Raw genomic sequence first — 21002 nt, 5'->3', positions numbered from 1 at the left:
TTGAAATCTCGTTAACTTCCATTCAGTTTCTTTGGATTATGCCCCATAGCTGGTTCTTGGCGGGTCCTGTGAGGTCCTTTTAAAGGGTAAATCTGTTGACTACTTAGGCGAGGTGAAGGCAGCATAGCTTCAAGAACACAAAAAGGCTGATCGCTGCCCTCCCGCCTCAGGTGTTGATGTCACACTCATGGACACACTTGTGTCCATGCTCTGTGTCTCACAGGCAAGGTTACTTTTGAAATACTGGGAACCTCATTCATGTACAAGACAAAAGCAGTCCTTGCTCTTCTGTTTGCTTTTGCTTTTTGATTTGGTGAGAGAGGGTCTCCTGTAGCACAGGCTGGCCTCAAGACCACTGTGTAGCCAAAGATGACCTGAACTGCTGGTCCTCCTGCCTCAACTTTCCTAGCTTTAACAAATGCCATGTGCCGGGCCACAGTGGTGCATGCCTTCAATCCCAGCAATCGGTAGGCAGAGGCAGCTGAACCTCTGTGACTTTGAGGCCAGCCTGGTCTACAGAGCGAGTTCCAGGACAGTCATGATTGTTTAAACAGAGATTCCCGTCCTGACAAACCAATAAAAAAAAGCCAAGAGCTCACCTTTTAGAGTCTTTTCTTGTTTTTCTGTCAGTTTCATGGCCTAACCTGAATCTACCTGTATTTTAATTACTATCTTCTCCCCAGGGCCCGACAGTCAACACCTCACCACACAGGCTGAGGCCTAGTGGGATTTCTGGTCCCGCTGGTACCAGCTTGGCCACAGTCACCAAACGTAAGTTTTAACTAAGCCTCTTTAGTTCTATTTACCAATAAAGACTTGGGAGTCAGATGTTGGGGTGATAACCTGTTAGCTCAGCGAGGCCAAGAAGCAACCAATCTACTTTCCTATTTGGACAGAGACCCAGCAAGAGAAGCATCTCTTCACTCATCCCAAACTAAAAAGACCCCGAATTGCTAAGTGCCTTCGACAACTTCCTGCATCCCTCTCTACCTACATTGCTGGCTACTTTGTTCTCCCTTCGCTAATTCTTATCGACTAGTTGCTCACTCCACTCCCTGAGTTTCTTTGTTTTTCTTTTCTTTTCTTATTTCAGCTTGTTGAGACAGATGGATAGGCACGCCTTGCAGAGTGAAGTTGGATATTTATTTAGTGGTTATGGAGGGAAGGGGAATGACGAGAAGAGCAGAGAGGCAGAGAGAGACAGAAACAGAAGGGGAAAAGGAGTAGTGAGGAGAATGGAGCAAGGCAGAAGCTGCTTCTTAGGGAGGAGAGATGGAAAAAGCAACATTCCCCTAACCTCCTGCCTCCTGCCCACCCCTTCCAAGTCCCTCCGTGTTCGCATTTTTTCACTCAGCCTTCCTGTATTGGTGACAGAATGGGAAGAAATGAGTGAGCTGTGGAAAGCCACCATTTGTCCTTTTCTTGCTCTGACCTCACAATGACAGACCCCTGTGCCCTCACAGCTCTGGCTGAGGCTGCCTCCTCTCCTTACAGTACAAGCGGGTTCGTGAGGTGGAAAAGGTTGGAGCTCTGTGCTGGTGAAAGAGACTGCTTGGACTTTCAAGAGCTGCTGGACTCCAACATAGTGAGTGTCCCTCCAGCTTTGATGCCTTTGATTGTTGTTGTTGTTTTCTGTGTATTTATTCATTTTCTGGCTTGATTTATGAGCTTACATTTTTGTGGGTTTTTTTGTTTTTTGTTTTTTGTTTTTTGTTTTTTGTTTTTTTTACTCTGTTTATTTTCTGGATGTATGGAAGGAGAATTCAAGACAGAAATTCTCTCTGTAGCTCTGGCTTTCCTGGAACTCATCTTTAGATATTGCTGGCCTCAAACTAAAAGATTACCTGCTTTGCCTTCTGAGTGTTGGGATTACGGGCAAATGCCACCACAGCCAGGGAGTTTTCAATTTTAAGTTGTGCTTCTTGGGGCATAATTTTTAATATTATTATTTTATGTGTATGAGTATTTTGTTTTCATGTCTCTGTGTGTACCATGAGCCTCACACCTGTGGAGGTCACAAGAAGAAGACAGATTAGCTAGGACTCGAGTAACAATTCATTGCGAGCACCATGTGTGTTGGGCCTCGAACCAGGGTTCTCAAAGAGCAGGAAGTGCTGTGAAACACTAACTCCTCTCTCCAGAACCTCTGTCTTTAGTTTTCCTTCTTCATTTACTTTTGTTATGTGTTCCTTGGTCCATCTCTCTTTTCTCATTTCAAGCCTTTCCTTGTTATGGCGTACCATATCATAGGAACAATTTAGTCGTGGCAATCGCAGGAACATCTCTAATGCATTCTGAGCACTGGATCATGTGATTAACCCACGCTGCTATGCTTTCTACTCACACGACCTCCCCCACATTCCTAGGACCCCCCTCTTATGTTGAGGACCTCCTCCTGCTCCCAAGTTCCACATATGAGAGAAGAAAAGTGACACATTTGAAGGACTGGCTTTTCCCATGTAGAGCGATCTTCTCCAGTGACAACCATGTTCTTGAGAGCCCCACAGTTTCATCCTTCTCTATGGCCGTCCTTTGTATGACTGTGGCATTCTTGCCCTTAATTCTGTTTAAAAGTTCTGTTGTCAGGCTGAATATGTAGAGCTATCCTTGCAAGAATCCGTGTGAGCATATTTTAACCATGAAGTATGGCCTGACTTATGTGAATTTGGTGAAAAGTATTAAGTAGTATTATTAAGCACTTTTACATCTGTGTTCATCATGGAAATAGCCTCTATTTTTCTTCATTGTGTTTTCCTGGTTTTGGCATGAATGAGTTTGGAACTGCTAAATACCTTTCTATTTTGGGGAGTATTGAGGAGCACTGACATTTGTTTTCAAGAGATTGGAAGGATTCATCAGTAGTTTTGCCTGCTCCTGGGCTTGCCTATGCAGATTCTTTCCTCATAAATATTTCAATCTTGTTCTTTATCATATCTTCTTTGTTGAATTTATATCAAGATGTTTCTCAATTCCATCCACATTTTCCAGTCCATGAGAGGGACTCTCAGGGTTTTCAAATACAGACTTCATGGGGATGGGTGGGTTAGCCTGGAGAGACGGCCCAGCAGTTAGGAGCATGTACTCTTCTAGGTCTGTCTCGCAGCAATCCCATTACATCTTAACGTCCTCAAGTGCCGCACCTAAGGGATAGTTGCCCTCTTATTTCCTTCCAGGTCATAGAAATAAAGTTAATCAAAAAGACTCATATCACTATTTAAAATTATATATGGTACATGTGCGTGTACATGTAGGTGACCTCAAGTGTTTGTGTGTGTGTCTGTGCTCGTGTGTGTGTGTGTGTGTGTGTGTCTGTGTTTGCCCTTGCAATCATTCACGCATGTGTTTGATTGCCCTCGGAGGTCACAGGTATTGGATCTCCTAGAACTGGAGTCAGTGATCCACCTGACCTGGGTCCTGAGAACCAAACACAGGTCCTCTGCCGGAATAGCAAACCTTCTGATTTCCTGAGTCATCTCCCCACCAAGACACTCTGGGTTTGGGGGGTTTCTGTTGTCTCATCAAATTCTCATGCATATGATTTTATTAGTATCTTCTCTCTCAATGAGCATTCAGCTCAAGTAAGAGGATGATTCTCCTTCCCAATCAGTGGCTCGTAGCTTCTGCGACCCTTTGTTTTATTCTCTCAGTTTCTGGGTACTTCCTTCCCTTCCTGAGCACTGAGGTAGCTGGTTAGGTGGCCTGAAGTATCTGTAACTCTTTTTCTCTTTGGAATGTAGGAATTCATAGTGATAAACATTCTCATTGGTGTGATTTAAACTGTTTAAAGTTCCCGTTTGTTTCAACGAGAACCTGGCGATGGAGCAGGGCAGAGAGACCTTCTACTGTGACGAGGACACATTTGGCAATGTCTATCAAATGATGACAACTCTGGGACGAGGAGCCTTTGCCACAGTCAAACTGGCCTTTCACGTGCCCACTGTCAGCTACGTGGCTGTGAAGATTCTGGCAAATGGGAAGGGGAACTGTGCCCGGAACAACAATGAGGTCGATATAATGAGATCCCTCGTTCATCCGCACATAATCAAGTTCTTTCAGGAGGTGCAGACACGGGAGATGACGTATCTCATAATGGATTACGCCTCAAAGGGGGACCTGTTGCGTCAGATTCGCAAACCGGGAGGCTTACAGGAGTGCGAGGCTCGAAGGCTGTTTGCACAGGTAGTACAGGCAGTGAAGTACTGCCACGACAACTGTATCGTCCACAGGGACATTAAGCCAAATAACATCTTGATCGACGCCTCTGGGAATGCCAAGCTCTGTGATTTTGGCCTGGCAGTCAGAGTTGTCCCTGGGACAAAACTAAAGCCTTTCTGCGGCACTCTGGCCTACTGTGCCCCGGAACTCTTCGGAGTGGAGCCATACGATGGCTATGCCAGCGATATGTGGAACTTAGGCGTGCTCCTCTACTACATGGTGGCCAGGCACCTTCCGTTCCAAGCCAGCTCTTCTAGGGGCTTGAAGCAGCAAATTTTGGCTGCAAACTTCAGCGTTCCTCATCATGTCCCACTTGATATTTTCAACGTCATCGTGGAAATCTTCATGATCAGCCCCAACAGGAGGCCCACCATCAGTCAGATCCTGAGGCGCCCCATGATCAGGGACAGCCAGGCACGGGCATCCATCCAGAGTCTCCCAGGCACCCCGAGCCCTAGCATTGTCGGCACCATGGCAGGCATGGGGTACCAACGTGAAGAAATGACTGAGTGTCTAGAAGACCAAAAATTTAATCCGGTGATGGCCACATACCTGAGTCTGCAACACCAGGCACCCAGGGGAGACTGCTGCCATCACCGGGTGAAACCCACAAAACCCATGGAGCCAGGCCTTGTCCTCAGCCTGGCTGATCTTCACATCTTTTCTGGGACTCTCGGGAGAGCTGCTGAGCCTACTCCCCCAACCTTCATCATGCCATCTGAGCCCCAGGAGAAAGAAGATGAGAATTCCAGGCAGGGTGGCAGAAGGCATAGCGTGCCTGCCACCCTGTGCTGCCAGCCTAGGAGGATCCACCCTGCCCACCTATCCCACCTGCGCTGTCCTGTGGCTGATTCCCTCATGAGCAGTAGCCTGGAGAGCAGCAAGAGTTTCTCGAAGAGCAGTAGCCTGGAGAGCAGCAAGAGTTTCTCGAAGTCGGAGATCGGTTTGTGTGGCAGCCTGACGGCGAGTGCCCAGCCATCCTGCTCTCTATACCACTCTCTTGGGGCAGGCCACAATGAAGCTGCAAATGATGGAGAGAAACTCTGGAGCTCACTGGGGACAGCTCTGTGTGTAACCCCCAAAGGCTCCTCCCTTGGGGACACACTGCAGGAAGAAGTGACCACCAGACAGGAAGAGGCCATCAGCCATGGTCAGCCCCAGGATGCCGGGCCAACTTCCTCCCGAAACCAGAGGCGTCACCGCTGGAAGAGGCTCAAGAAAACCATTGTCAATGCTTTCCTACACCTATGTTGCTGCCTGCCTCCTGCAGAGAGAAATCATTCCTCCCATGAGAACCAGGCTCCACACTCAGCAGATCCTAGAGGCACCCACAGAACCAGGTGAGCACCTTTCTCACTTCATCTGATTTGTACCTTTCCTCCTGTCCTTTGTATTAAATGATGCCTGTGTCCACTCGTGGGACACTGTGAGCTTAACAACCTGTCACTTCAGAAAGACCAGGTGTCCCCTGAAATGTGACCTCAGGCTTGTTGAGCAACAGGGGGAGAGAAGAGATGCTGAGCCAAGCAGGGAGAGGTGGGGGCAAGGCCAAAGGAGGCAAAGATTCCTTGGAGGACCAGTCGGGCACTTGGGCGCTGAGGGCAGTGCACTAAGTCTTGTGTGTTTTGAAGTCACTAAGAGTCTCCTTCCTGTGCCTTTCTCTTTGAAGCCCGGAAGAGGTCAAGCCCCAGCTCCGTGGCTTCTGAGCCACGGGTTGGGGATGTGTCTGGATGAGATTCAGACAGCCCCCCTGGGGACCCATGTTAGATGCCCAGGACACCATCTGGCCAGAGCCCCCACCTGCAGAGGAAGTGCTGTCCACCCCAGAGAACATCTATCTCTCCAGGTACAATCCCAGGCAGGAAGGGTAGGCTTCCCACAGGGTCTAGCTCAGTGTCTAGGGCTGAGGTGCAAAGGTGCCCTAGGCTGTCTTGTGGAACAGTAGAGCCTTGCCCTCTCCCCCTGCCTGTGGAAACATCAGAAGTGGTGCTCTGGGTAGTGACTGTCCTTTGCCCCCTGTTTCTTGGCAGAGAACACAGTCTTCTCCATGGGGTGAGACTTCTCTCCCCCAAGGAGAGTATTCCTAGTCAGCCTGCCCTAAGTTGGGTTGCCACGTTGAGAATGTGTCCTGCAAGCAGCCCTGTAGGACCAACTCCTCTAGAGGGCAGACTCCTGCAAGAACCTTTAGAGGGAATCCCCACAAGTCATCCCAGCAAGTTCCATTGCTTGAGTCCTCAGACCCAAAGCTTGGGAAAATCTGAGCTGGGGAGTGAGTGACCCCAGGGCAGCAGAGTCTCCCTCTCCACCAATTCTGCCTTCCAGCTACTCACCTCCTGCCTCTGCCTGCTTGCTCCTTCAAGGCCACCATTCTCACCAATGACCACTGGCTCCTGCATTTACACCATGTGCCACACCCTGAGGGACTGGTAGGTGTCAGCTTAGAGTGAACCCCGAAAACTTAATGAGGGGTCAGCAGCCTGCTGTGCCTCCTGCCTCCAGCCTGCCTGAGTCTGCCTGAGTCTGCACTGGCCAGTGAAATTCTATAAGAAGGCTTCTGTTTTTCTCAGCCTTGTAAAGGTAAGCAGGCTTTTCCACTTCTTTTGGAGGTTGGCGGGGGGGGGGGGGTTGTGCTTCCTGAAAGCTGCCTCATCCATGCCACAGTCACATTGGTAAAATCTCATCTTGTGTTTTTCTGCCTAGACCTTGTCAACCTATGACAGCAAGAGACCCAAAGAAGACTGCGACTGGTGTTATGGTCCATCTCTCCAGCTGTCTTCCTAATTAGAACCATCCTGGGTATCTTCTATATTCCAGAATGTGTCCCGAGCATTCGGCACATGTCGTTGTGATGGCGGGTATTCCGGCTTGTGGTGCCACTCTGTTCTCCTGCCCCTGAGTCCCCAATTTTATGGCGATGTCTCCAGACTTGGATCCCCCCATTTCTCCTTGGAGGAGCTGCCATTTCCTGTCGCAGAAGTGGGGCTTATTCGAGCCCCTCCAGACCTTGCCCCCAGTGGTGAGTGGTCACTCCCACCCTTTCTGCTGGGAGTATCCCCCCTCACACACACACACCCTGGAAACTGAACCTACCCCACACTGTGAACCTAGAACTGTAGACAGCCTTTCTGACAACCCGGAGAACCAGCCCCATTCTGTCTAGTCCAGTCTGGTTTCTTAAGTTCCAGCATCGTCTAGCCTCAGTTTCTTGTGTTCTGGAACTACAAGTGGGTGTCACATATTCTTTTGTTTTAGAGAATCTTTTTTTATTTGTTTGTATTTAAACTCAGATCTTTCTGCTACTACCTCCCAAGTGCATCTACCAAGCTCAATTTCATACAATGCTGGTGATCAAATCCAGGGCCCATTCATACTAGGCACCAGCTCCATATCTGAGCCTTGTCCCATGCCTGCCTGCCTTAAACATTACTTAGCCATTGATGATGGGGATTAGATTTCATCTCAGTACTCAAGAAACTGAGGCAGGAAAATGATAGGCTTCGCGGCCAGCATGATATAGGGAGTGCCAAGCTAGCCTCACACACAGAGGGTCTGTCTCAAGAAACAGCTAGCAGCCGGGTGGAGCCGGGTCGTGTTGGTGCAGCACTTGGGAGGCAAAGCCTGGTGGATCTCTGAGTTCCCTGCCAGCCTGGTCTACAGAGTGAGTTCCAGGACAGCCAGGGCTACACAGAGAAACCCTGTCTTGAAAACCAAAAAATATAAACGAAGCAAGCAATCCAGAAACGGTGGCACATGTCTGATTGCAGTACCTGGGAGGTGATGCATCCTGATCAGGAGTTCTTGGCTTCACACAGACACCACACAACAGAAGTTAGTTAGTTGAAACAAAACTCAGGGCTTTAGCACCCTAGCCTAGAAAAGCTGCTTCTAGCCCGGCCTCCTGCTTTGCAAAGGATCTAGCCAGCCTCTGCCTTCTCCCTTTCTTTCCTCAGCCTCAATGGGTGGCGTGTGCCTCTCTCTGGCTCAAAAACTGTTAAGGGCAAACTGGATGGCAGGAGGTGACAATGCCGAGTTCTTACCGACAGCCCTCAGGCTGGAGAAGCCACATTGCTGGCATCGTCAACAGAGGTGGGAGGAAGACTCACTTGCCTTTTGTAGAGTTCTTCAACCCCGTCCTTGTCTCTTCCCTTTCAGTGCTGACTGTTTGTACCTTGTACTCATGGTCGTCTTTTTTCTTTGCGAAAGCATATGACTCTTAAACCCCACAGTGGCATATCTATTGGTTCCTTCTAATGAAGAATCCTTTCTTTTTCTCTCCTCTTGTTTTGACTCCGGTTTACTGTATGTAGTTCCGGCCGCCAAGGACTGTCGATCCTCCTGCCCTCAGCCAACTGAGTGTAGGTAGTATAGGTATGTAACTTGTCTTAGGGGGTTTCAGAAGTTTTACTTTTAAAATCATCTATGTAGGGGTGGATATCCTTGATCTTTTAATCCTTCTGTCTCCGCGTACAAATGTAGGGATTACAGGAATTCCACACCAAGCCTGGTTTGTTTGGTTCTGGAAACCAAACCCAAGTTTCTGCATGGTGGGCAAGAGCTACCCCAACTAAGTCACACCTGGAGCTCAGGCAGGCTAGCTTCAGACTAGCTTCTCTCTTTAAGTGAGAAATACCTCCTGATGGAACTGCAGATCTTACCCATTGACCCTGATTTTTCTCTTGCTTTCTTTCTCTCTCTCTCTCTTTTCTTTTAGCCGTTTTAGATGACCTGTTTTTCTGACTGAGAGTCTTTAGAAGTTGCACACACAAAGGGTGTAGCTGGATGCCACTCTTCTTCTGAAGCTAGTGAGCGGAGTTCTGGGTGGGAGGGAGGAAGAGGAGGCTGTCCCAGTCCCGTATCATCTCAGAGTCCCCAGACTCTCCCCTGTGTATCCAGACAGCATTGAAGGTGTGTTCTGACCAGAAGCCCTCGAGATGCCCACAGGTAACTCCCTAGGCACCTCCTGCGACAAAATGGAAGTCACCAGCCCTAACCAGCCCATGTCCCAAGCTCAGACTGATGAAACCAGGAAGATGGATCCTCACCCCCACTGCTTGAAGGTTTAGTCACCTCACCCCTTGGGGCAATCTCCTATCCCTCGCATTTAGACAGTTCTAGGGATTTTGTGGATTTGTCTTAAAACTAGATGCTAGAGTTAGGGTGAAGGTGTATGCCTATAATCCCAGCACTCTGGGGCTTAGACTAGAGACTAGCCATAAATTCAAGGCCAGCCGGGCCTCCATGAGGAACAGTAGCCTAGGCTCTGGTGGCTCTCTCTCTAAAACACAGAAAGTGAACGACAAGCCTAATGCTCAGTGTGCCTAGAATCCACACTGGCTCTGGGCCTGACTTCTTTAGCATAAAATAAAACCAGGTGGAGCATGCCATGAATCCCCGTATTGGGGGGCAGAGACAACAGGATCAGAGAGTCAGGCCATCTTCCAACACAGAAGGTTGGAGGCCAGTCTAGGAGAAATGCCACTCTATTTTAAAAACAAACAGCACCTATCCCCAAATCTTAATGCCCCAATCTGAGAAAACAGTGACATAGCAGCCCATTCCAACCACATATTCCTCGTGAATCAAAAGATCTTTCTGACAGAGAGAAGAAAATCAAGCATCCAGATGTGCAGGGCTATTTCCAGTGACTCACATCTGGAATTGGCCTGAGCCAATTGAGTTCATCCTTGTGCACAGCACCGAGGAGCTGTTGGGTAAGAACTCCCTGCTGGCCCTGTGGGAGGCACTGACAGGAAGGTTTGGGGACCATGGAGACCCCCACCTGTGCCAATAAGAAAGGCAGGAAGGCTGCTGGCCCTGCCACCCCTCAGAAACTCTGATGTTCTGCTGCCCCCTTGTGGCACTTCTGTACCAGTTTCGTGTTAGTGAGCCTGGTTTCCTGGGGTCCCTGCTTCAAATCCTGCCACAAACTAGGGTGACTTGGTGTCCTCAGAGATGGGGGAGGGAGGCTTCCACTGCTCTGTACCCATCTGACGTGATTTTATCCTTCTTTACTTCATTCCATTTCTACAGTATCCTAATAAAAGAAGAAAATAGCTTTCATAGATTTCTGCCCAGGGGATGTCCCTGAGGAAACTTCGTAAACCACACTGCTGGTTCTTCCTGGCCCCGCTGTCCATAATGAGAAACGATTGGCACTAAACAAGAATGTGAAATCGATGCCCTGGGTGAGATTCAGAAGCACAAGAAGCCTGACAGTGACTATCTGTACTGTGTGTAGTTACCTTGTTTAGTATGTGTTCATGTGCAGAATCCAAGGAAAAGGAACGGCAGGCTTGCTGAAGCTGGCCACCCCGACACCTGGAGATGGAGACAGGTGAATCTCCGTTTTTATTCTGTTGTTTTTTGTTTTTGTTTTTTTCTTTTGGAGACAGGGTTTCTCTGTTTGTCCCTTCCTCTCTAGACAAGGCTGGCCTTGAACTCACAGAGATCTGCCCGCTTCTGACTCCTGAATGCCAAGATTGTAGGTGTGTGCCACCTTTTGAGGCAGATGCATCTCCACCACAGTGGCCTTGAGAAAGCCTGTGTTAAAACACAAGGTGCCCAGCACCCATGAATTGACATTTGACACCGAACACCTGTGCTACACACACATACCTTGAGCTGCAAGTGTGTGTGTACGGACACCGCTACACATACACAGTGTAAGCATAGTGTGTGAGTGCATCTGCACACACTTAAGTCAAAATAGTGTAAGGGAGCACAAGGTCAGCCTGGGGTGCTGTAGACCTTTAGTCCCAGCACTCGGGAGGCAGAGGCAGGCAGATCTCTGTGACGTCAGCTTGATCTACAACTGCAGAACTTGCTGTCCCAGGAATCCTGGGCTACCCACAGAAGCCTGTCTATAAAGAAACAAACAAGTAGAAGGGAAAAGAGGAAGCAGCACAGAGTTAGTTGAAGAAGCAGGTAGAAGACCTGACCTCCTCTGCAGGAGCATCCTGCCGGCCAGACCTAGGAGAATGAGACAGGATGCTGCTGCTGAGAACACTGGGTGGTCCTCTCTGGTGCTAGATGGTTGGCAGTGCCCAGCAAGCCAAGCCCCGAGGAATCTTCTTACTGTTAAGTAGAATTTAGTTGGTGGGCTGACAAGGTGATCCCAGCTTTGTTAGCACTGTGGGTCACCTGGATGTCTCAACTCTCTGCAGCACGGGACTACACGCCTCTCAGAAGCCAAGGCCCTGCACTAGGGAGAAAAGAAGGCCACCTTGATCGATTCTACTGGTGCTAACCCCTGATCTTCCCCAATCATGACAGTATATGTTTTCTATGTTGGAAATAAAATGTCATTGTTAAATGAGCTAGCTTTTGGTTGTTTTGATACAGAGCCTGTTGTCTGAGAAATCAGATCTCCATCACACACAGGAAGTAGAGAGGAGAGTTATCTGTAAGTAGAGAGGGCAAGGCTTTAAGTTCTCTAAGCCCACCCACAGTGACATACTTCCCCTGACAGGCTCCTGTGCTACAAGTTCCAGAATCTCCACAAACTGCACCACCAACTGGGGACCAAGCACTTACATTCATGAATTTAGAGAAGACATTTCTCTTTCAAACTACCATGCCCACTGAGCCAATCCACAGGCCCCAGGATAATCTTTAGTTCTAAGGCACCCTTTGCTAAAAAATTAAGTCTCAAAAAAATATCCAAAAGGAGGGCAGGGCATGAGGTTGCATCCCTTTAATCCCAGCATTCAGGAGGCAGTAGCAGATAGCTCTCTGTGAGTGCCAGGTCTACATAGTGAGACTCAGTCTCCAAATAAATAAATAAATAAATAAATAATAAAGTTGACCGTTACCGTCTATAAATTGAAAAGAGAGAGAGATTTTTTCCAAGTGAGTTGGTGTGCACTCTAGTCCTTGTACTTGGGAAGTGGAGGGAGGGAGATTTATTGGACGTTATCCTTGGCTAATTTGCAAGCTCAACAAGTCTAAAATTTGTGAGATTTTTCTGTCTCCACATAAAAGAAAGAGCCGGGTGGGGTGATGCACGTCTTTAATCCCAGCACTGGAGAGGCAGAGGCAGGTGGATCTCTGTGATTTGGAGAGGAGGTCTAGGAAGAAAGACCTTTTCATGCCTTTCCTGATGATCCCTTGGACTCTCAGAGCAACAGGAAAGCACTAGCGAGGTGTACGTGCCTATAACCCCAGCTCCGTGGAGCCCAAGCAGGAGGATCACAAACTCAATGGCAGCCTAAGAGCCCATCTCAAAACAAAAGCCGGAAGTGGAATTCAACAGCAGAATGCTTGTCTTTTTTGCCCTCAGCCCTGGGTTTGAGCCCCAGCAGAGCAGAAACTACAGGATAATAGCGGCTTTTGTGCCATTGGGCTGATAAACTGCTCTGCAGACAATATTGCTGTCATGAAGAACCATGTCTATAATGTATATTTGAATGTTTCAGGGAATATAAAATAAGTGATTAGAAATGTAAATGTTTAGGGAAATGTAAATGACTTTTGTACATACAGGGCTTCTCCTCCTCCTCCTTCTCCTCCTCCTCCTTCTTCTGCTCCCCCCCCTCCTCCTCCTCCTCCTCCTCCTCCTCCTCCTCCTCCTCCTCCTCCTCCTCCTCCTCCTCTTCTTCTTCTTCTTCTTCTTCTTCTTCTTCTTCTTCTTCTTCTTCTTCTTCGGGGTATTTTAAGATAAGGTTTCTCTGTAGCTTTGGTGGCGGTCCTGGAACTAGCTGTTGTAGACCAGGCTGGTCTTGAACTCACAGAGATCCACCTGCTTCGGCCTCCTGAGTGCTGGGAATAAAGACGTGCACCACCAACACCCGGCCATACAGGGCTTCTTTATTCTGCCTTTCAGTTTTTTTATTCCTTTATTTTTTTTATTTTTTTTTATTTTGGTTTTGGTTTTGTTTTCTGTTTTTTGGATTTTCATGTTGTCAGGCTGGCCTTGAACTCACTATGGAATGAGGCTGGTCTTTATTTTCTTGCATCCATTTCCTCAGTATTTTGAGTTCAGACATGTGGCGGCAGCCTAGCTTGTGTGTATGTGTGTGTGCACAGGTGGTCATGCGTGTGTGAAAGTGAGGGAATCTTTTGGGTGTCTTCTTCTTCTCTGCCCAGCTTACATTTTGAGACAAGGACTCTCACTGAACCTGGAGCTCACAGACTGGCTAGGCGAGGAGCTTCAGGGATCCGCCTGTCCCCGCTGTCCCCAGCTTTTATATGGTGGAAGGAATCTGAACTCCAGTCTTCACGCTTACACAGCAGGCATTTTACTGACTGAGGCTTCTCCCTCGCCCCTCTTTCCAACCTTTGCAAAGTCTGAAGTTGCTTCTAAATAAGAAAGTGTTTTAAAACTGAACTGTTTAACTGGGCGGTGGTGGTACAAGGACTTGGGAGGCAGGCCGAGGCAGGCAGATTTCTGTGAGTTCAAGGCCAGCCTGGTCTACAGAGTGAGTCCTAACTGCTTCCATCACTACTTAGATACCACGTCTTGAAAAAGCAAAAATACGTAGATAGATAAAATAAAATAAAAAAAGCTCCAAATTAGGACCAAACTAGATAGCGACACACTGTCTATTAAGTGGTAGGATTGCACACATATGCTACCACATCCGGCTTTATACAGAAATTTTGAAGGGCGCAGTGGGGGAAAGCACTTGCTACCAAGCCTGATGAGTTCAGTCCCCTAGACCTCCGTTGTGGGGGGTGAGAACAGACTCCCTCGGGTTGTCCTCTGGCTTCCACATATGCTCCATGCCACAAATATTCACTCATAAATAAATAAGCACATAACAAAATGACGATAAAAGAAAACAGTACCAAGCTGGGCATGGCGACACATAGCTTTAATCCCTGCACTTAGACATGATCCTTACACTACTTAGACCTTGAACTTAAGTTGAAGGAGAAGGATCAGAACTCCCAGGCCAACCTTGGCTCAACATTTCCCAGTTGGAGGCTAGCCTGGGTTATATGAGACATGGTCGTAAGTAATAAACAAGTGGACCTAGAACCCAGTGTGATGCCCTATGCCTGTAATCTCACCAGCTGGGAGACAGACAGAAGGATCATAAATGCAAAGCCAGCCTGAGTTACATTCCAAGTTCCATGCCAGCCTGGACTGTATAGTAAGATCCTGGCTCCACAAAACAAGACAACAGGATTAGTTGAATATGGCAGCACAGCCTGTAATCCCAGCACTCAGAAGCAAGAGATCTTTGTGGGTTCAAGATCAGTGTATATAGTTTCAGGACTACAGAAAGACCCTGTCTCAAAGCATGACAAAAAACAAAATCAAGGATTGATTGAGGGAAGAAAAGGGAGAAGGAGGTAAAGACATCACACACTAGTTGAGTACATGTTCACACACATGACCACACATGCACACACACGTGAACACACATGTCCACACACATGACCACACATGTACACACACGTGAACACACATGTCCACACACATGACCACACATGTACACACACATGACCACACAAGCTGGGGTGGTGGCACATGCCTATCCTTGAGTTCTTCCCAAGGTCCTGCCCATATGATCTCCCCACTGCAAAAATAAATAGATAAGTAAATAAAAGAAAAGATTTAAAGTAGGGCCAGTTAAATGCACCATGGGATCCCCTACATTATGGAATAATATGTATCTGGAAAGATGAATCAAAATTTCTAAGCCGGGCGTGGTGGCACATGCCTGTAACTCCAACACTAGAGAGGCAGAGACAGGAAGATCAGAAGTTCAAGGTCATCCTCAGTTAAATAGTGAATTTGAGGCCAATTTGGGCTTCAAGAAACCTTCTCTCAAAAACGAATAAAACCTTGCAGTAATAGCCCCAGGTATTTAGTAGACACACCTGGGAACACAGAACCTCAAAGAGTTGCCTTCACCAGCTTGGCCTGCAGACATGACTACAGGGTGTGTTCTTAATTGTTAACTTATGCAGGGGCGCCTAGTCTCATTGTGGTGGATAATGTGATCCTGGGACAGGTGGTTTTGTGGTACAAGGAAGGCAGAAAGGCAGAGAGACAAAGCCAGTAAGCAGCATTCATCCATGGACTCTGCCTCAGTTCCTGCCTCCAGCTTTGAACCTCGGCTTTCCTCATTGATGGACGGTGAGGTGTAGTAGAAAACAAACCCCAGTCTCCCCGACTTGGTATCAGTCATGGCGTTTATCACAGCAGTGGAAACCTAACTAGGAAAGACCCAGAATGAGACTAGACCTCTCAGCCATTTCAGTCCCTTGAGGGAGCCTCCCATTGACTATCACAATAAAGACCAGGATTTCCTGAGGGTCTAATTCTCTACAGTGGTACAACCACCCTAGAAGATTCCAGACAGGGCTTGTTAAGATTAACCCCTTCTGGTCCTGACTGAAGGCAGGTTTTGCTGTGAGGCCACTCTACCTTGAGACCAAAGCAGGCTTGTTCCCAGCCATCCATCCCAGAAGGCTGTCCACGTCAGCCCTGACAGATGAGCAGGGTCAAAGCACTGAAAAGAGTCAAAGGTCACCTCCTAGAGCAGATTTAGAGCTGGGAGTGGCTCTAACAGACGTGATAACTCAAATGGACTTAACAGACATCCATAGAACATTCCATCCAAACAGAAAAGAAAATACCTTCTTCTCAGCACCTCATGGAACCTTCCCAAAAATTGAGCACATACTAGGTAACAAAGCAAACCTCAACAGATACAAAAAATTTGACATACCCCATGTATCTTATCGGATCTCCATGGCTTAAAATTAGAATTCAACAGCAATGCTAATTCCAGAGCCCACAAACACTTGGAAATTTAACAATGTTCACCAGCCCCGGGTCCGCTTGCCTGCCAGGTTGCTGGATGAAAGCAGGCTATGTAGATTCAGGTAAGGGTTCAGGGAGATGCGATAGTCCTTTGGGGGCTCCTCCAACAGTGACACCCCAGGGGTCGTTGGCAGAGGCACACTGTCCTTCAGGAGGCCTCTAACTAAGACTGGAGCCTCAGAGCCCCACAGGGGCTGGGTGTGGAGTGAGCTGGGTTGCTGGGGGATGCAGACTCATGGGCTCCCAGTAACCCCAGAAGGGCCCAGCAGTGGTGGTAGTAAGGGTTGTGGCTTCCTTCCCTCAGCGGGTTGCAGTTCCAGAGCCAGCACCACCACCTGCAGACAGCTCCCCAAGGAGGGAATTGACAGGATGGGCCCCAGCCTGGAAGGTACCCAGAGGGGAGTCTCCTAGGATCCCAGGTTTCTTCTGGCTCTGGGGGTGCAGGGCTAACTGGAGCAGTGCAGTGGACAGGGCAGGTCTGTTCAGCCGTGGCATGGAGGAGGCACACCCAAAAGGCTCTGCTGGCCACTGGCACCTCATGCAGCAGAGGATTGAGCAGCAGCTGGAGGGAGGTAGATGGGCCCAGATTGTCCAACAGCTGCAGGATGTTTGGCTCAGGCGGGAATCCCTTGCCCCGATTGAGAGTCGTGGCCTGGGCAGCAATTTCTGCTGCCAGCATGCTGCGGCAGGAGGACCTGGAGCACAGAAGGACACACGAAGGTGACTGCCACCCAGGGCCAGGCCGTCTACCCGCTGTTTTGCAGCCTCTGCCGTCTCTGCTGTCTCATCCTCCAGTACTGCAAAGCCCTTCAGCTGCCCACCCTGGCCACACGGCAGCTGACAGAAGGTGGGCATTGGCTTCCACATCATTGAAGCCAGGTGGCAGGTGGTCCACACAGAGGCACCGGGAGTGCAACAAGGCAGGGGGCAGCTGCCCAGCATCTGTGCGATGCACGTACAGTGTGTGGGGGCCCCAGTGGCTTGCCCAGCAAATCAGCCTTGGCCCTGGCAGCCGAGTCTTTCTTCATGTACTCTGCAAAGCCATAGCCCTTAGAGTGGCCTGTGCGCTCGCTGTACACTACGAAGCAGCGCTCCAGGCTGCCAAAGGGCCACACCAGCTCCTCACACTGCCTGGGTCAGGCTGGGCTGCAGCTTGGCCACATACAAGAGAGCATCTGTAGGCTGCAGCTGAACTGACAGCTCCCACTCTCGAAGGCGGCTCTGGTGGAAGGTCTTGACGGCAGCTTCAGCCTGCTCCCCATTCAGCAGGATCACGAAAGCTGTCACTGTATTCGTCCACCAACAGTCCTTGAGTTCGTAGTCGCTCAGACGATTGTGTACTTCCTGGTTGGTCAAGTCCCCCGGAAGACCCCGGATCAGTATCATGGCGGCTGATATGGAACCGGCACTCAGTAAGTTCCAGGCACTTCCGGATCTCTTCCGGATCCAAGGACAGCAGCTCCTGTTCAGGTGCTCATCGATATGCGGTCCACAAAGTTTCCCCTTTGGCCTCCGCCTTCAGGTTGAGTGGCAGCCAGTGAGTCAAGAACTTGAAATCTTTGAAGAAAGAATTTGAAGTAGACACTAGAAGATGGAAGATGTCCCATGCTCTTGGGTAGGCAGAATTAACGTAGTCAAAATAGCAATCTTACCAAAAGCAATCTACAGATTCAAAGCAATGTCTATCAAAATCCCAGCAAAATTCTTCACAGACCTCAAAAGAACAATACTCAACCTCATATGGAAAAGCAAAAAATCCAGGATAACCAAAAGAATCCTGTACAATAAAGGAACTTCTGAAGGCCTCACAATCCCTGACTTCAAACTCTACTACAGAGCTACAATACTGAAAACAGCCTGGTACTGGCATAAGAACACACAGGAGGACCAATGGAAGTGAATCAAAGACATGGATATCAATCCACACACCTACAAACACCTGATTTTTGACAAAGAAATAAAATAGAAAATAGAAAAAAGAAAGCATATTCAACAAGTGGTGCTGGCATAACTGAATATCAATATGTAGAGGAATGAAAATAGATCCATATCTATCGCCATTCACAAAGCTCAAATCCAGAAGGATCAAAGACCTCAACCTGACACCAACCACACTGAACCTCATGGAGGAGATGTGGGAAATTCACTTGAACAGACTGACACAGGAGACCACTTCCTAAATAGAACCCCAGTAACTCAAACACTGAGAGCAACAGTTAATAAATGGGACGTCCTGAAACTGAGAAGCTTCTGTAAAGCAGAGAACATTCATGGTCAACAAGACAAAATGGCAAGTTACAGACTTAGAAAAGATCTTCACCAACCCCACCCCACCCCCATCAGACAGAGGACTGTTCTCCAAAATATACAGAGAACTCAAGAAATTGGTCATCGACAGAACCAATATTCCAGTAAAAAATGTGGTATGGACCTAAACAGAGAACTCTCAACACATGAATCAAAAATGGCTGGAAGACACTTAAGGAAATGCTCACCATCCTTAGCCTTCAGAGAAATGCAAATGAAAATAACTCTGATATAACGTCTTACACCTGTCAGAATGGCCAAGATCCAAACACCGAATATTCTGGAGTGGGTATACGGTGGGGTAAAGGGAACACTCCTGCATTGCCGGTGTGAGTGCAAGCTGATACAGCCACTTTGAGCATCAGTATGGTGATTTCTCCAAAAATTAGGAAACAACCTTCCTCAAGAACCAGCAATACCACTTTTGGGATATATATATATCTCCAAAGGATGATCAATCATACCACAAGGGCATGTGCTTAACTATGTTCATAACAGTATTGTTTGCCATAGCCAGAACCTGGAAACAACCTAAATGACCCTCGACTGAAAAATGGATAAAGAAAATGTGGTACATTTACACAATGGAGTACTACACAGCAGAAAAAATATTGACATCTTGAAATTTGTAGGCAAAAGGATGAATGCAGAAAGCATCAAAACCCAGCTGATCATTCATAACCCTGAGAACCTAGACAACAGAGAGGACTCTAAGAGTGACACACATGGATCTAATGGACATGGCAAGTAGGAAAAGACAACTCCTGAGTAAATTGTGAGCATGGGGTCATGGGAGAGGGTAGAGGGAACGGGGAGGTTGGGAGGGGAGGGGAGAAAATTATATCTCACTTAAAACGATAAATGCTTTAAAAACGTAGAGCTGGGAGTGGATAGCTGATCTTGTGGTTCGGTCTTGGGTTCGACTGGCAGGACAAACAGGCAGTGGAGACCTTTGGAGAAGTTGGGGTGTGACTCTGAGGGACTGGAGGTCAGACGGTGACAACAATGAGAGCCTTAGCCGTAGGAGATGGCTCAACGCAGTGGCAATGGCTGGTATTTCTGAGGCACAAGTTCTTAAAGGCCTGGATCTAGGACAGCACCAACTGTACCAGGTTTAGAATCCACACGGACAGAGACACAAACCAGAACTAAAATCATCTAAGGGGCCATGAGAGCTAAAGGAGTCTAAACACACTCAGAAAAGCTACTTGGGAGTTGCCCTAGCACCGAGGTCTGCTCTGAATTTTTCATTTGAATTCTCAACTACTTTGGTGTTTATTTGGTTTATTTTGAGAGGATTTTCCCTTCTACTTTCCCTAAAATGTTGGCCCAGAACATCAGGTTTCATTGAAGAAACCACATGTGCCTCCTCCTTCAGGGCTGTGGATTCCAGGACCACTGATGGAGTTTTTTCCTCTTATCACTTTGAACATTTCAACCCAAGCCCACTGGGGGTCCTAGTTTTCTGTCTGGTGGGGAATTGGATGAAGAGTTTATGGAGAAAATGTGACAAAGTCTATTCCTCTCAGCTCTGTAGAAGTTAGTCACTTGCTCTGGAGTGTCCTGGGAAACAGAGCATTGCCACAGCATCCCAGAGTCAGTCAGAGGCTACCATGTTACTCTGATCAATCTGAGTCTACTAAAAAAGGAACTGCTTTGAGGATGGATGTGATGGGTTCCATGAGCCAAAAGTCATGATAGCATGTTAGGGTCTGTGAGAAGTGGAACATGCTCCCCATCCACTAATAGATGGGTGTCAGTGTGTGCCAGTTGGATTTTGTCAATTTGACACATGCTGGAGTAATCTGAGGAAGAAGGAACTTAACTATGTAATAGGTAAGTCTATGGGAAATTTCAATCAGTGTAGATGTCCCTGGGCTGGAGGTCATGGCTGTATATATAAAATAAGCTGGCTTAGAGAGTCAAGGAGAGCAAGTCAGTAAGTGGCTTTACTCCATGGTTTCTGCTTTGGTTCCTGCCTCGAGGTTCTGGTCTTGACTTCCTGCCCTGACTTCTACTCATGGTAGCTTCTGATAGGAAAGTGAAAGGGAAGTAAACCTTCCTTCCTCAAGTTGTTTTTGGCCATGATGTTTCTTCAGAGGAGGAGAAAGCAAGTATATGTACCCGCCAAGCAGGTCCAGTTATTCCAGGGTCTGAAGAGGCGCTACCTGAAAGAACATGGGCGAGAGAGAGGAACGAGGCCAAGTAACATTCTCTTGTCAAAGCCTCCGTTTATTAGCGTAATGGCAGCGGCTTATATAGCCCCCAGATGTGGAACCTGGGTTGGGGTGGGGGGCTTTGCCGGGGCCCCAAAGGTAAGTGGAAACATTCTTTTTGTAACTCCGCTTAACAACCAGTTGTCAAGGTAGTTGGGATGTGGGGGCTCTCTACAAACATTCTTAGGACAATGGTCCCTACTATCAGGATAGCTGGGATGTGAGGCAGGTTCCATTAGCAAACAGCTAATGGTGGGGCTTTCTGCAAACATTGTTAGGACAATGGTACCTGCTATCATCTTTGGAAAAATGGTTCCTGAGAAATCCCTCTTCCTTGTATAAGGCAGGCAGCTATTAAGGGGAGGGCACCAGGTCAGAGTCTAACCACGTCATCAGACCTAAAGGACTGGGACAAGGAGAGACCCTCCTCTTGAGTGGTGGAGCATTTTTTCCTCTCCTCGGAACAAAGGGGTGTCTCATGGGTAGCA

The 21002-nt window shown here is 48.0% G+C and overlaps 1 protein-coding gene and 1 pseudogene across 1 annotated transcript; one reads left to right on the top strand and one right to left on the bottom strand.

Annotated features, from left to right (window-relative positions):
- The first annotated feature begins 3816 nt into the window (after positions 1 to 3816).
- On the top strand, positions 3817 to 5559 carry LOC130888426 (sperm motility kinase X-like). Its single transcript, XM_057791320.1, has one exon. The coding sequence runs from the start codon at positions 3817 to 3819 to the stop codon at positions 5557 to 5559; it is 1743 nt and encodes a 580-aa protein (XP_057647303.1).
- Positions 5560 to 15990: 10431 nt separating this feature from the next.
- Positions 15991 to 18620, bottom strand: LOC130888425 (ribonucleoprotein PTB-binding 1-like; annotated as a pseudogene).
- Between the last annotated feature and the right edge of the window lie 2382 nt (positions 18621 to 21002).

This window comes from Chionomys nivalis, chromosome 17, assembly GCF_950005125.1.
Source record: "Chionomys nivalis chromosome 17, mChiNiv1.1, whole genome shotgun sequence".
Lineage (NCBI taxonomy): Eukaryota > Metazoa > Chordata > Mammalia > Rodentia > Cricetidae > Chionomys > Chionomys nivalis.
This window is presented reverse-complemented; position numbering and strand designations above follow the sequence as displayed.